Source organism: Temnothorax nylanderi, unplaced genomic scaffold, assembly GCF_030848795.1.
Source record: "Temnothorax nylanderi isolate EJ_2023f unplaced genomic scaffold, tnyl_v1.0 TNYL_tig0040_pilon, whole genome shotgun sequence".
In the NCBI taxonomy this organism is placed as follows: domain Eukaryota; kingdom Metazoa; phylum Arthropoda; class Insecta; order Hymenoptera; family Formicidae; genus Temnothorax; species Temnothorax nylanderi.
Window position 1 is genome coordinate 149,318 of NW_027249102.1, and position 16,607 is coordinate 165,924.

The following is a 16,607-nucleotide window of genomic DNA, read 5'->3' on the forward strand; positions in this document are numbered from 1 at the left end:
TAAGTTTGTACTCCATTTTCTAAAAAATGTTTTACACACACACACACACACACACACACACATTTATGTAGTATAAAAATTAGATATAAATGCTGTACAAAAAATTGCTAAACTAAGCACACCTGGATAAGATATAATTTTCTGTATATTTCAACAACGCAATCCGAAAAACTTCGAAAATCTTACTAAATAAAAATAATATACACTGTATTATAAATTTAGCTTTTTACCTCTGTAATTTACAATTTATAAAATTTTAATACTGGACTTATAAATCTACACATACATATTTTTTTCTTCTAAGATAAATGGACCGTAATGATTTAAAATATTATACCGTAATATCTTGAAATAATTTAAGATAGTGAGGTAAAACTATTATGTTATAATATGAAATCTTGAGGAAAGGCGATTTGCCAACGAAATTCATTAATCAACGTGGAAACTAGTCCAACCTCATGAAAAATTCATAAAGGGTTATTCAAAAATGGTAATTACTTGTTCTTTTATGTTACAAGGTACGACGCTATCTACTTGCTGACGCGATAAAATTATTATAAACGTTTTAGTGTATTTAATTACATGATAAAATGTTGGTCCTCTAAAACTTTATCTAGAAAGTTGAATGTTTACGTTACGCATGTTATTTTGAATGTTCATTTTACGTATACAACGTTTATTAATGTAAAATAATTATGTTCTTTCCCACGCTTTACCTATTTTGCGGTTACATTGCCAGAGAAATTGTAAAATCTAGCGTTTATTAATCTTTTATATTATTATTCTTTATATCTATTCATTTTTCATTTCTTCTGCATGATGTTATACATAAATTATTTGTAAACTTCGTAAACTTTTTGCATGAATTCCTATACATTTTTGCTTTTGTTATTTTCACATGTCATAATTATGGAAATGTAGAGTTCATTTAATTTGTTTTTCATTGACTTTTTGCGACTGCATTTTTTGTTTGAAAATAGTTTTTGAATTTATTATATATACGTACATAAAATGTACATAAATGAATACATTTTTGTAGAATCTAGCGTTTATTAATCTTCGTGTATTTATCCATTTTTAATTTTCGCTGTATAATGTTATAGTTAAATAATTTATAAACTCCGTAAATTTCTTTTCATGGCATTCTATACATTTTTGCTTTTATTAATTTCACATAATATTACGATTATACAAAATGTAGAGTTGATTTTTAAGTCTTTTGATATTACTTTTTTTTGCGGCTGTATTTCTTGTTTGGAAGTTACTTCTGAGTTTATTATATATATGTACAAAAATGTACATAAATAAATACATTTTTCAACAAAATATATTTTTCCGAATTAACCATGTACAAATTTCTGTTTTATATAGGGTGGCGCATAAAACCGGCCCCAAACGCAAAATACAGTTATAAAAAAAACTGTTTGGGGCCGGTTCGCGCCACTCCGTATATTTTTATATACAGATACCTATATTTTGTTATCATCAATTTCAATCATCAATATCTAACAGATATATAAGTATATGCACGAAACTCTATTGCACAAACATAGCTTCAGCATGAATTACTTACGTCTTTGCAACATAACAATCAACCGAATAAATCATTTCATTCAAATCATTGTCATTATTATATCATTATTTAGGGTCCTTGTACCAAATATCTTTTTATAAAAAATAATTCTTATGATGAATATAAGAACAAAATTCTTCAATAGTTACAAAAAACAATTTATGAGATGATTACATAGAGATAATTATTGCAACGGGGGATTAATGTAAATCATACAATTGCACGTTTAAGCGCTTTAAACCGAATAAGTTGTTCTATCTTTATATTGCTATTATTTTTTTAATGTAAACGCATATATATTATGGAAAGGAGCCTATTACGAGCGGCAAATCCGCCGGACTTTCGCAGATCCGGCACAAATCAGCGAGCTTCTCTCGAAAACGATAGCGGACGCGCACGCGAGGACATGCCTGGTGTCGACGGAACAGATCCAGGAGTCCTTCCGGAAGCCCACCGACATCTCCAGAATGATCTACTACAAGAACATGGCGCACGAGCAGCTCTGGCTGGAGTGCGCCCAAAAGCTGACCACCGTCATCCAGCAGATCATCGAATTCGCCAAAATGGTCCCTGGATTCATGAAGCTCTCGCAGGACGACCAGATTGTTTTATTAAAGGCCGGTATGTAACTGCATCGGCATAAGCATGGTTTCCCGCTTACCAGCGGTAAAATTTTTATTGCTCTTTCGCGTGCTCTTGCGCGCGATTTGACCGCAAATCTTTAAGAATTTAATCTGAAGATTAATTATTCTACTTTTAATTCTTAAGTGGAACAGGTAAGTAACTGTATAATACTTACTTACCGCAGTTGCTATTGATCTTATTCTTTTTTCAAATAATATTAATATTGACAACAAATAAGTGAGATACGACCATACGATATACAATCAAGTTAAGAAAAATGCCGTTAAACGGTCAAGACTGGATCTTAGTTGCCTAATAATATTTGCGTGAATTTTGGCAACGTGCAATTCTTCACCTTGGTCATTATTAATATTTTATTATCAAAAAAATTATAATAAAATTTTTTGAACACTTGTCAGTTTTAAGTGTTAATAAGTTAATAAATACTAGTTACCGCTTGAATATGTAATCGTTTCTTGTTGCATTAGAACAGTGAAGATAATCTCCGTCAGTTTCTTAAAGAATCTAGATAAGTTGAAAATGAGAAAGTGTAATAGCTATGCTAATATCCTGCTAAAATGTAATAGGTTCCTTCGAGTTGGCTGTGCTACGAATGAGCAGGTACCTCGATCTCCAGCAAAACTGCGTCCTATACGGCGACACCTTGCTACCGCAGGAGGCGTTTTATACGACGGATACGGCGGAAATGAAGCTTGTTTCCTGCGTGTTCGAGCTGGCCAGAAGCATCGCCGAGCTGAAGCTCACCGAAACTGAGTTGGCGCTCTATAGCGCGGCTGTTCTACTTAGCCCTGGTGAGTGGCACGAACGCACAAGAGTGTTTCTCACAAGTCTGTTACATAAATTTTTTTTAAATTATGAAAAATATCTATGTACACGGAGAGAATTTTCTCTTAAAATTTACCCTGAAATCGTGGTAGTTGTGGGACAACATGTACCACCAAGAATTTTATGCGAGCTATTCTGATCAATATCTACCATAATAAAAAATATTAATATCTATTACATTAAAATATAAAATATGTTTGATTAATTTTACTAAAATATGTCTAGGAAATTTCAATAATTTTTCAAAATTTACCAATCTGCTTGGTAATTTTTATCACGTTGTTTGTAAAATGTCTTTTGTATATTTTAAAAATTTCTTGGTTGCCAAGTTGTCCCAAGTTTGTAGCAAATTTAATGGTCAAATATAACAAAAAATTCTTTTCGTGTATATATCTATGTATACATCATTAACTTTAAAATTTTAATACTCACGCTTAAATTCATCTTAATAAGTGTATCAATACTGTGTATCAAATATATATTTTGTTGCATATATATCATCCATTTCATACACAAATACATATTTCATTGCTTTATTTTATCAGCATTATTTGTTATATCAAGGATGAAAAAATCGCGTTTCTTTTTTTTTTTAATAATGTATGGAAACATCTGACTTCTGGCAACAATATTTCCGATGGAAGGTCTGTAAAGTTAATCGAGCTGAATTATAAGAAATTAACAGAATAAAAAGAAATCTCGTATTTTTTTGCCTTTGCTGTATAAGCAATGCCGTAGTTGACTGACTTACGGTATCTTGCGCAGATCGACCGGGACTGAAGTGCCTGGGAGACATCAATAGGCTGTCGCAGGCGGTGATCAGGGCGTTGAGGTCGGAACTGGATCGGAATCACGTTACGCCGATCAAGGGCGATGTGACCGTGTGCGACGCGATTCTCGCCAAGATACCGCAGCTACGGGAGATCTCGCTGCTACACATGGACGCGCTGGCGAAGTTCAAACGGTCGCAGCCGCACCTCGAGTTCCCGGCCCTCCACAAGGAACTCTTCAGTGTCGATAGCTGAACGAACGACGCGGCGCGGAACGTCGTCCCGGCGCTGCCGAGCGGACAGGAGCGCGAGTAGCGTCCCCGGACCTTGCTCGGTCAAGGTGAGTCCGACCGTCCCGGAAGAGAGAGATACCCGACGAGATCTCGTGGAACCGGGGGACCGGAAGTGGCGACGCTTCCTAGGAAGAATCCGCGAGCCGGCTCGGATGAGAAAAACGATCTCGATGACGAGAGACGAGGTAACACGAGTGTCGTCAATCACAGATCCGATCGATCGTGTCGACGAAATCCGTCTCGTCGCGAAACGAGTGAAAAGAGGTTGTTGCCTGTGTGTCGGGAACAACGGGACAGAGGCAACGCGAAATCATGGCAGTCGTTTACATTATGTTAGCTTCATGAGTCTTCGGATCGGAGATTCGTGCTTTTAAGACGACTACTTTTAAGACGATTCATTAAGAACAGGTACTCGGAAAAGCGAAGAACGATGTCAGAATGTTTATCTGGATTCTGCGATTTAGGATGGAGTAGTAGTCACATGTTACATTTAGCGCTAAATGTGGCTCTACAGATTTCAGCTCATGATTACGATTCTTACATTAGATGATATTAGGTGAATAAATCACGTTTAAATATCAAATATATGAAGTAAATGAAAACTATACTTTCTATGGTTAAATAGAAAGCTGTTTAAAATAATTTAGAATTGTTTGACGTTGTTTTATTTGAAAAAATGCACAAAAGTGATAAATTTAGTGCACAAAATAAAAATTTTAATGATTTTAAAGTTAATGATTAGAAATGTAAAATTAATGTTGATATTTATAAATCACTATAATAAAGGATTTATAAATAATAACGATTTATAAAGCGACGTGTTCTAAAATCCAAATAAAGATTGAAATATATATCTTTTTATAGATTTATATTTTAAATATTTGGTCATTTTTTAATGACCAGTGATATCGCATGATTTTGTTACTTCTAAACAAATAACTTTATATATATATACGTCTTTTATCAGACTTTGATTTTATTTAAAAATAAGTTTGAATAAAATCGTATTAACGATTAAAATACAAGCGGGCTTGTATTTGAGAAATTCTTAATAATATAATCACTGATACGAATAAGAAACAAATAAAAGCCATTACATTGATGTAACGAGAAGAAGATTACGTATAATTTCAACGTGAAAAAATGCGCGACGATGGGAAATGTCACAATTTTCTATATTTATTTTATATTTTATTTATTTAATTATTATATAAACTTGTTGCAGGATTTTTTAATCTTAATAGGGATGTAAAATAAATAAAAATATATCATTTTATATGACAACAATATGGTTTTTAAATCGGAATTATTTTATTAAAAGTCAATATTACATACGAGACGTATAAGAAAGGTATGAAAGTATCTAGATGCTTTTTAAATAAAAGTTAGCATTTCTAATTTTTTTAATTAAATTAATAGGTAATACATAAAATATTTATTCTTATAATGCATTGTCATATGCACGCAAACAAAAGGGTAAAATTTCGAGCTATCAGTATAATTTTCATTGCAAACATAAATAGTTGCCTGACATCGCTTTTTACAAAATCGCTTGTCCGAGTACCAGTATATTGAACATTCGGGAGTCTTACATCGCGCTATATTGTATATAATATCTTTCTTATTGTTCAAATTACAAGGAAGAGAAAAAGAATGAATCCTTAAGAAAATAACAAAGGTGAACGAACTCCCGATTGTCCGCGTGTACGAATTTTTTTACAATATTTTAACTCGTGGGATGCATATGACATAATAAACAATACGTAATATGCAAGTTTTAACCCTTTAATCGGTAAATTATATCTATTTTATATTTTATTATATTTGAAAGGAAATATTAAAGATCCTTGGTTAAATCTATCATTACTTGTATTTTATGAAGAAAGTGTACAACTTGATCACAAAATTCATAAACATTATTTTATACAATACAAGTGATTATCACTTATTATCTATTAGTTTAACGATAATTCGAATAATTTGATTACTGCTTATAGCATACTGAGTTGAAAACCGTAAACGAGATAAGCTCAATACTGCCGTTAAAAGGGTTCAAACTGATGAATTAGAAAATAATTTGTAAATATGCTTATACGGTTACCAACAATCTGATACGAAATCAGATCGACCCTGTTTCTCCTTCTGAAACGTCCTCGACTCTTCGATCCTTCAAAAAGTGATAAAAATATGACTTATCAGCTAGTTGACTCTTTTGCAATTCATATAGTGTTTATAATATATAGTACAGCAATTTTCTTTAAATCAAATCTCTTCTACAAATGTTAGATCCTAAACAATATTGCCTGGACGTCCTGAACGAGAAATCAAAGTATATTAACGACGGATGAATATGATTGAAACTGAATCAGAATTTAAAGATTGTTTATAAAAACCTTAATTTTACTAACTCTGTATCAATCTTCTCCATCTTTTCTGAACGCTAAGGAAATGTTATTCCATTTATTATACTTTCACGGAAATACAAACTTTTAATCTGAAAAAATCTGATTCATTCTCCACAATCCCTTTCATCCGCGGTTACTCCAAACCAGGTGGCTTGAATTCCAACCGATCAGCCTACCGGATAGCGTTTTATTGACCGTAATACATACTAACTTATTTGTTAAACGTTAGACTTTGCCTCAATTTTAATTACGCTATGTTAAACTTTGTATGCGTTTATATATATTTTAAGATATTTCTCGTTCGTAATTACAAAGTATTACAATTAACACGGTTGAATCGGAAAATCGTAGTGGATAATTCGATAAGGATGCGTAACTATAAGAGGTACGCAGGATAAGTTTGTTTTTTAATGTCAACGAGAGTGGACATTTTGTTACCAATGATTGGATTTCAAGCTGCAGGATGTTCCAAAGAGGTATATATCGATATGACAAAAATTCTTTGATCTTTTTATTTAAGTTTCCTGCGATTTATCTGCGAAACTTAATTATGGTACTTAATTTATAATTAGTATTAAATTTATTTCTTTCTTCTTATTAAAATTAACTTTTATGAACTTATGAGATGGATAAAAATAGCTTATTTTGTATTTAATTTACAGTACATACTTTATCATAAGGGAAATTTAATTAAAGACAACATTAAATTTAATTAAAGAAAACATTTGTATTTATGATTTTTCCAATAAACCTTGCGATTGTGATATCTTTTTGGGACGTTTTGTATTTTTCGCTTGTATAATAAAATTATGTTAAATTACATTATTCGCTATGTCATATAGTAGAAAATGATATTATCATGCAAATAAGCGTTGAAATCAAATTAAAATGTCCGGTAGGCTTTCAAATGTATGTCACGATGGACTGTCTTATTGTTAGATAAAAGTATATCGAATGATGCCTCTCTTGAAAGGCAACCATAATTGGTTGCCTATCCTCAGTCGGATGATTCTTCCTAGGAAACGTCAAGCTAAGCACACTTAAGGTAAATCTAGGAAAGTAGGAAAAGTTATACGATAGAATCACGCGAAGAAGAAAAAACACATCGAGACTGGAACGCTGGTACATGGCCTCGCTAATCGTTGACAGATATTTTGAAAATTTATTACGAACGGAAGAACTTTGTAATCTAATTTTCAAGCTGGAGAATTTCTCGTTTTAAATAGAATGAGGTAAACTAGAAAATATATTTTACGAGAGATTGTCTTTTCGAGATATGACGTAACAAATTTAGGGCGTATGTATTTCTTTCAAGGTAGATTTTAGATAATTAAAAAAGTAAAACAAATATATGCGGATCTCTTTATCGTTGTCAAGTGAACGCGTTTATATGTAATAAACATTAAATTTTAAATACGATATTATTGTGTCTTTCACAACCGAAGGAAGTACATAATAAATAATAAGTATAGTTTGTTAATATACGATAAATAAGTAGTTAGTGAAATGAATAGTATCTACCACAAACTCAATTTTAATTTTGTTTCACTTGTTTTCGATTATGGTCATGAAATCAGCGATTTATTTTATACTTATCGCACATTTTTCAATTCTTATTACATACAATAATATCCAACATTTAAAAATTGAATATATATATATATATATACAAGTTAAATAAGCATACATTACTTGGTATTTACTATTCGTTGTTTTTTTTTCTATTTTTCTGCTTCAAAGAAAATGTGATAGAAAGCTTAAATTACAAAGCTGACTTAAGTTAGCACTTTGTCCGATCACGCGTAGATCATCTACTGGCGTTCGGTGAACCGCGATCATCTCACACGCATTCTTCACGACGGCGACGACGACAATGACGATGACGATGATGACGACGTCAGGTACATTATATACAATCGACTGAATAGTTCTATATTCATACGGTGCTTACGACAGGGAGCAAACCAGGTACAAGCGTTATTTAACCGTATATTCGTCTCCTTTCTGTTGCAGATTATTTCCTTCGTAATGAACGTATTGGGCCTTAAATAAACATAAAAAAAAACATTGTTATATATAAAGTATACATAAAAAAAGCAACATAAAGTATATATACAGAAGAAATATATATATAAATATAAAGTATAAATATATACATATATATATAGTGTGGATGCGTATGTGTATACACGCGCAAACGATACGTCTCGGGGAAGCAGAGGTGTACACACATACGCGTATCGTTATAAGATTATATTATATAGACCGAGAGAAAAAAAAATCGCGAACGCGTGCGAAGGGAGCGAGTGAGAGCGTGAGGCAAGTGCGTGTGTGTGAGCGAGAAACGACGAGTGTGAGTGCTGATCGGAGAGAGATATCGGTTGTTACGATACATACATAAAGTATATATTGTATTAACTAAAAAAAGAAATAGTGGAGGGTGGAGAGGGGGAGAGGAGAACGGTGATTAACCGAGTCCCCGCCGGGACGGTCCGAGGATGGATCCGCGAATAATCGAGGACCGATGTTTCCGCGAAAAGTGAATCTCGGTTGGGCCGCACGTGCGAGACATAGACAGACCGATATTATCGCACCGTCGAACACGAGAGTGCGTACGACAGGCGGGCGAACCCGAATAGCATCGACGAAGGGTAGAGCTTATTGCAGAGGACGAGGAACCGTGAAACCGCGCCGGAGTTTAGGTGTAATTAAGCGCGATATAATGACGACGCGACGTGGACGTCTCTGTTCCCATTACAGTTTTTCTCCGCAAGCTTTCACTCGATCATCTCTTTCCCATTTCTATTTTTATCTTGCCCCTGTTAATTACCGCACCTGTGTACCGATTGTTAATGATGTAATTATTAGTGATAAAAATATGTGATGATGATACGGGATAGACAAACGCTTAGGGAATTAAGAAGTTCGATGAAGACTGTTAAAAGTAGGAAAGAGAGAAACTTAGGGACAGATAAAAAGAGAAGGATATAAAAAGTTTAAAGCCAATTAGGGGCTGAAAATCGAAACAAGAAAATAACATAATTTGTAGAACTTATAAAAGTATGATTTATTGATTGTCATTATTGTACGATCGACATGTACGAATTGTGAAACAATTGGAGCCTCTTTTCTCTGCTCGTGCAGTCTGTAAAGGACCGCTTTATTCGCTAAATGTTCGAACACAAATGTTGATTGAGTAAGGACATACGCAGCAAGTACAGCATCTTCTATTTAAAGATACGACAAAGTTACCCTTTTAATCACGTTGTCACATCAACACGCGTCACATTACCCATTCGATAGGCAAAATTTCTTTCAACTTAGAATATTCGGCGAATAAACGTACCCTTTTACGTGCAATTAGTTAAAAACTCAAAAACATCGGCTGCGGTTACGCGTTCTGTCGCCGCCGCGAGTTCGAGTAGTGATTCGAATATAGTTCTGAGCTACTTTATAGCATAAATACATATATAAATAAATAAATATATATATAAATATATAAATAAATAAATAATTATATATAAACACTATATATATATATGAGAGTATATTTCGGCGGAACTACCGAGATTCGACGGTCCTCGCGATTGATGAGAATAATGAGCGATTATAAAGAGTGATCTCGTCCCCGGACCAACCCGGCCGGATCTCACGGTGACACGTAACACGCTCACGAATCCATATACATACATACATGCATATACGTACACACATACATTCTTATATACAACATATACACGCAGAGACAGACAGACAGAGAAAAAAAGGAAAGGGAGTGAAAGAGAGAAAGAAAGAGAGAATGAAAGTGAGAGAGCGAGAGAGAGAGAGAGAGAGAGAGAGAGAGAGAGAGAGAGAGAGAGAGAGAGAGAGAGAGAGAAAACGTTATACGAATCGATATGCGCGGATGCGACTTTCACGGATGCAGGCGTAGATAGAGCTAACCGACCGCATTATGTGGGCGCATTAAAAAACGTTTTTGGTACTATACGGCACTTGTATGACGCGTCTCTTTATACGTAAACCCGTACTTCTTATGGATAAAGAAAGAAAAAAGAGAAAAAAATGACACAATAGCCCGTTGTCGCGCGCTGAGACACCCTCACGAGGCGTTTACATATATATACATATATATATATATATACGCACCGTCACCGGCTTTCCTCGCTGTCGTCGATCGTTGATCGAAGATGATGAAGATCGAGATGGATTTAAGTAACGGCTCGCTGTTTGCTCGTCGACACTTTCGCGACCGCCCGCATATTTTTAGATGAAAATTACGCCGTCGTCGTTCGGTACCGGGCCGATTAAAAAAAAGTATTCGTACGCTTTCGCGTTGTTACTAAGTATAAAATTATGTTGCTAAGTGGCAGGCTGGAATAAAAAGAGGGGTATTCGTACGCCATCGCTTTATTGCTATAAATAACATTACGTCGTTAAGGAGCAGGCTGAAATAATAAAAGTATTTGTACGCGTCACATTGTACTTTTATTATAAATATCTTTAACTCTCTCGTTGTGCGTAACGCAATATTAAATTCTTTAAGAAGACGTATGGATGGATAATAATGTGTGATGTATGTAATTACAGCATATTTTAATTAAAGGTTACTTATAGCGATGACGTGCGAATACCGTTTGTCTCATTCTATAATGAATTTCTTTAAGATGAAGTATAAATATTGCAGCTACTTATGTAAACCCTAAACGGTATAAGCGGGGTCTGACAGACCGTTTTTAATTACCAGACGTTATAGAAATTTTATAACGCTCTATTATTATTATTTGTTTGTATTTATAAAGTTTAATATAAATGAATAAAATCTAATTTCCACACACGTAGATTTCGGACACATTTATTTTCATTACATATGATTATACATTATCACCATTTATGCAACATCCCTTTTTGTACTGTATGTCGGCCCCTTTAATTATATATCATTACGTAAGTAAAATAATTTATACTGTTTAGGGTCTCCAACAGAAATATTATATATTTAACTCATTATTATATCCTTATCAAAAGCTTATAATAAAGGTATTAATGATAATGAAATAATGCTTTAAAAAAAGCATCACAAGACTTTTGCTAGAAATCATAAACATTTTTTATGCGAATTTAATCTTTATATTTACATTTAATAATATAATAACATGATCTTACGTAAAAGAGCATAATATAAATATAATTGCGACTTTTAATGAGTTAAATGTATCGATATTAAAGTTGTATTAATCTACAGTTGAACATTAGTGGTCGCGAAAGTGTTAAGAATGTATTGTTGTTAGCCTTACATGTATATACATATATATAGTTCAATTTTTATTGCGTATTTATGTATTTTTATCTTTTTGATATTGGATAACAAGAGTATTAATTCCTCGCGTTGGGACAACCATTCAATCAATTTAAATGACAACTTACAATTTTTGCAATGACTTTATAATCGTCAAATGGATTATTGTTTATTCGTTAATGGCAAAACAAATTTTACATACAAGTATTTAATATGATAATATGACATTAGAATGGCTCATCAATATGATATATTAACTCAATAGAATGTCAATACTGCATTTGTTAAACTTCGTAAAAGATTGGAGAGTACTAATTTTAAAAATAAGATCTAACTTCTTGATACTCGAAACGTATCTCACGTTTTTAAAATTTCAGAATTTTTAGTGTCCGCTCTTTTCATTTTTGAGTCTATCGCAAACCAGTTTAATTCTTAGATTCTCGAGCCTTTTGAATATTTTAATCGTTGAATGTTTGTTATATATTTGCTTCTTGCATTTTTTAATTGGATTATCTAAAAAAATTCTTAGTCATTGCCAAGGCAGCGAAGAATGAACCAACAAGCTTGCTTTAGCTTTCTACTGACTGAAATACTGATATTTATGTTACTTAAGATTTGATGATGATTTATTATATAACTTTTAATTGATACGAGTGAGCATAATTGATTTTTTATTCTCTTCGAAAATATTTATTTGTTACAAAGAACAAAACGTTATTTTAAAATAGTTTTAGAATAAGATGAAATCAGAATTGCGCAACCCTAATTATATGATAAGATCACAAGTAGATAAGTGAGAAATAACTTTCGGATGCATATGCTAGGTCAATTTCATTCTAACATATTTCTGTTTACAGTCAAATAAACGTATATTTGCATTTTTTGCATAATTGCTAAATATAATTACATTAATAACATTGATTGAAAATAGTACAAAAGAATAGTAAGTCTATTTTTCTAAATTTTTTATTGAAAATAAAGCCATCTAGGCATCACAAAGGGGGGCAGCTTTAGTTACTTTATATCTTTTTTAGATGTTTAATAAATTAACGATAATATTTCTTTCTGAAAGCAAGGACATAAATTGCTTTTTTAAATATTGAGCTTATTTTCTTAATTGCGACATATTTATATCATGTTTACATTAAAATCTTATTTTGTTTCTTCTAAAAAAAAAAAAAAAAAAAAAAAAAAAAAACAGAATAGTTTGACTTATACGATTTTGTATATCAAACAGCACAAAATTTAATCATAAATGTTTTTAATGAATCAATCTCATTGCCATTGACAAAATTAGTAGAAAAGGCTAATTATTCTTTTATCATTCATCACGAGATTAGAACGTGCTCGTTTACGCAACAGCGTGCAAAAGTATCTTAATATGCATCCGAGAGAATCGTAGATTCGCAATCGAGAGAGGATCGACGAGAGCGACGGCGAATCTGTCACGGTGCGCCGACTGACACGCTTTCGGACGGTTGCATATACTTATAGCGAGAAATTAAGAGAATGCATATTATTCTGCCGATTAACGAGTAAGTGCGTAGGATTCGTTTAATTGTAGATCGAACACGATACACAGTCACGTTACGCGCGAGTGCAAGATGCATTACCATCTACGACCCTTCTTCGCTCACATCTCTATCCCCTTTACTCGAGAGCAACACGCATACACGCATATATACCCACAGAACACACCTACACATACACACGCATACATACATACATACATATGTACACAAATACGTTACACCCATACAATGTACACACGCATACGCGTACAATAAGGCGCAACACATACACCCGCACGCACGTTGCAATTAGACGTTATTATCGCAATTTGGAGTTAAATTTTATAATATATAATATATAAAAAATATATATAATAAATATATATATAAAAGTTGACGGATAATATATAGAGTTATGTTAAATATCTAAACGAAGGTATTCATGTGTTTCTCATGTGTGAATACATTATCCCTTTTGTTGCGCAATCACAATCGCGAGATTTTCCCTTTTCTCTCGTAATCCCTGAAATAGCTTAAATGAATACAGAAAATATTTGCACATTATAGAGAGTTCTCATTGTAGGGATCCTTTAATTTTTATTATATTATAACATTAAATTATTTTACTCACATGTACATCTTAATAAATATAAATCAAGATTTTAACAAAAAAATGATTAACGTATTAAAGTCATATACTTAATCTCATAAATATTTGAAATTTATTTATAATGAAAAATTATTTATAATAGCATAATAATATTGTTTAAGTATTTCCTTTATTTTTTTATATTGTACTAATAAATAGACAGACTTTAGACATTACTTTTATCATAAAATTCAATAACTGCTTTTCTTGTGTTTAACATTTATAGAAAATGTGCAGGATTTATGACGATTTTTGAAAATTTATTTATTACCTTTAATTATATATATAATTTAGAGGAAAACTAAAAATGCTTAAAATTTTTTGTTTAACATATTTAAAAAAGTATATAAGAAATAATTTTTACTTTATCTTAATAATTAATATCAATGTAAACATTTATCTAAAATTTTATAATTTTATTCCGATAATAATTTAAGAATAGCAATTATTTTTTAATTTAAGAACATAATTTAAGAACAATGATATGTTTTTAAATAATTCCACATAAATTTAATTAACTTGTATTGTCAAATTTTTATTTTTTAAGCGAAACACAAAAATATTAATTAATATTTTAACATTATTTTTGTATATCTTATTTTTATTAATTCAGTATTTGATTTTGTTTGCATAAACAATTTTATTCAAGAATTCTTTAAATAGTACATCTCTTTCAGCAGAGTATTTGAGGAATTTAAATTTTCTTGCACGATACTATCGAGAGAAAATGGCGAACTCTTCGATAAGTCGACTTGGCGTATACATTTGGCGTATACACTGTACCCTTGCATCTGTAGTCATCTGTAATAAGGAACTGTCATCGATTAAATGGACGGGAAAATGAATTCTAGCAATTCTTCGGCTTATCGCCGCGTCAAGTAAGTTTAAATAATGATTATATAAAAGCAAGAGACACGCCAGTGTCTTTTCTGCATAATTTTAGTATCTAATAAAGATTGCTTTATCATTATAATACCAAATTTCTGATATTTTGAGGTTAGGTCAGTCCCTAACCCCTGATTGCACATATTCACAACAACAATATAATGTATAAACACGCACATAATATAGTTATATTCAATAAGATGAAATTCAACATCTTTTAACATAAGCACCACATGAATGCCTTAAGTCTTAAGTCATGATAATTAATGAGAGAGAGAATAAAGAACGCTAGTTATTAGATACCAGTGATATCTTTCTGAGTAAATTGTATGATACATTTACAACGCTATTTGCATAGCTTAAAAATCGCACCTGGTGCAGTAGTGTGCGAAGAGAGCATTCTAAAAGGGGACATTTCCATCGGTGCGAAAACTATAATCCACCCTAGAGCATGTATTCTAGCGGAGGCTGGTCCGATCATTATAGGAGAAGGCAATATTATCGAGGAAATGGCAACTATAGCCAACAGGCAAGTTCAATATACTTGGATCTTTTGCAATATATGCAGTGGCATACTAATTTATTAATTTAACGCTACTATAGGTTGCCATCCGATGCTCCGGAACCTGCAACAGTACCAGTGCAAATAATAGGGAACTATAATGTATTTGAGACTGACTGTGTTTGTGAATCATATAAAGTTGGCGATAACAACATCTTAGAAGCAAAAGGTACATATGTAGCAGTTGCTTTTAGCAATGTATGCAAACAAATATTGTGATTGTATTATTAAATCGTACGAGTAGGACTTATTTTATGTCAGACTAGAAGATAAGGATCTTTAAGAATTATACAATGTCATACTATTAATTAATTATAAGTCCGTTTATAATTAACTTATTATATATAAATATTATTTTTCCAAAAGCACAAGTTAGTCGAGAAATTGAACTAACCAATGGATGCGTTATTGGAGCTGCATGCTCTTTGACGGAGCAAGAAGTAGTACCAGAAAATACAATAGTGTACGGCAGCCAGTGTCAACGTAGAGAAATGAACGACAAGCCATATGTAATTGTTATATATCACACTATTTTTATTCTTTTGTTTCATGAGCCCAAATATGGTTTTCCTACTTTATTGTATTTCAGCCTCAAATTGGACAGTTGGACTTTCTGCTGAAAGTACTCCCGAATTATCACCACTTTCGCAAATCGAATGTAAAGTCAAAACCTGGAGGACCTGTGTGAATAATATATATACCTGCAATCTTTATAATTATAAAAATAAGATAATATGTTTAATTTTTACACTAATTATACGAATTGTATTTATTGAAAAAACCTTATGCTTGCAATTATTCAGCAAACAAATATGTATATTTATTTCTATTACATATAATAAAATTTTTTTGTATTATATTGTAAGCATGATGTATAAACATTTTAATGAATTTTAAAGAAAGTTATTATTATAAATTATTGTAATATTATATTAATTAATTGTATATGCATGCAATGCAGATGCATATTATATGATTAATTATTTTTAAAAGTTGTTGATTTATTTTTAAAATCAAAACGGAAATAAAGGATAAATAGAAGATCAATAAACCGAAAATACCACACTTCGAGTTTTTCATTAAAGATAGCACTAATATATAATTAATGCCATAAATTTTTTTTACATTCTTACCGCAGGGATAACTGATTCATACAGTCAATTGGGCTTAGCGAATCCACGAACTCGAGCTCA

The 16,607-nt window shown here is 32.0% G+C and overlaps 2 protein-coding genes across 10 annotated transcripts in view; both read left to right on the forward strand.

Moving 5' to 3' along the window:
• Hr3 (Hormone receptor 3) overlaps window positions 1-13,749 on the forward strand; it is an 86,643-nt gene extending 72,894 nt beyond the window's left edge. For 7 of the 9 annotated variants that reach the window (XM_071704270.1, XM_071704273.1, XM_071704278.1 and 4 more), the window contains 4 exons: window positions 1,922-2,194; window positions 2,785-3,009; window positions 3,809-4,153; window positions 8,525-13,749. In XM_071704270.1, the coding sequence (XP_071560371.1) occupies window positions 1,922-2,194; window positions 2,785-3,009; window positions 3,809-4,068 (758 nt within the window). In that variant the 3' untranslated portion in view covers window positions 4,069-4,153; window positions 8,525-13,749. Of the gene's footprint in view, window positions 1-1,921; window positions 2,195-2,784; window positions 3,010-3,808 lie in introns of all 9 variants that reach the window. The other 2 variants (XM_071704272.1, XM_071704271.1) reach the window with 2 other exon arrangements.
• A 744-nt stretch (window positions 13,750-14,493) lies between these two features.
• Window positions 14,494-16,279, forward strand: Dctn6-p27 (dynactin subunit 6). Its single transcript, XM_071704280.1, has 5 exons — window positions 14,494-14,845; window positions 15,211-15,381; window positions 15,456-15,583; window positions 15,781-15,923; window positions 16,004-16,279. Exons 1-5 carry the CDS (start codon window positions 14,796-14,798, stop codon window positions 16,100-16,102), a joined length of 591 nt encoding a protein of 196 aa, XP_071560381.1. The 5' UTR covers window positions 14,494-14,795; the 3' UTR covers window positions 16,103-16,279.
• The last annotated feature ends 328 nt before the right edge of the window (window positions 16,280-16,607 follow it).

Excerpts from the sequence above, each read along its gene's own strand:
- Dctn6-p27 (XM_071704280.1), top strand. The coding sequence starts at position 14,796 with ATGGACGGGAAAATGAATTCTAGCAATTCTTCGGCTTATCGCCGCGTC. Across the intron at positions 14,846-15,210 it reads TCGGCTTATCGCCGCGTCAA|CTTAAAAATCGCACCTGGTG; the intron begins GTAAGTTTAAAT and ends CTATTTGCATAG. Across the intron at positions 15,584-15,780 it reads CAACATCTTAGAAGCAAAAG|CACAAGTTAGTCGAGAAATT; the intron begins GTACATATGTAG and ends TTTTTCCAAAAG.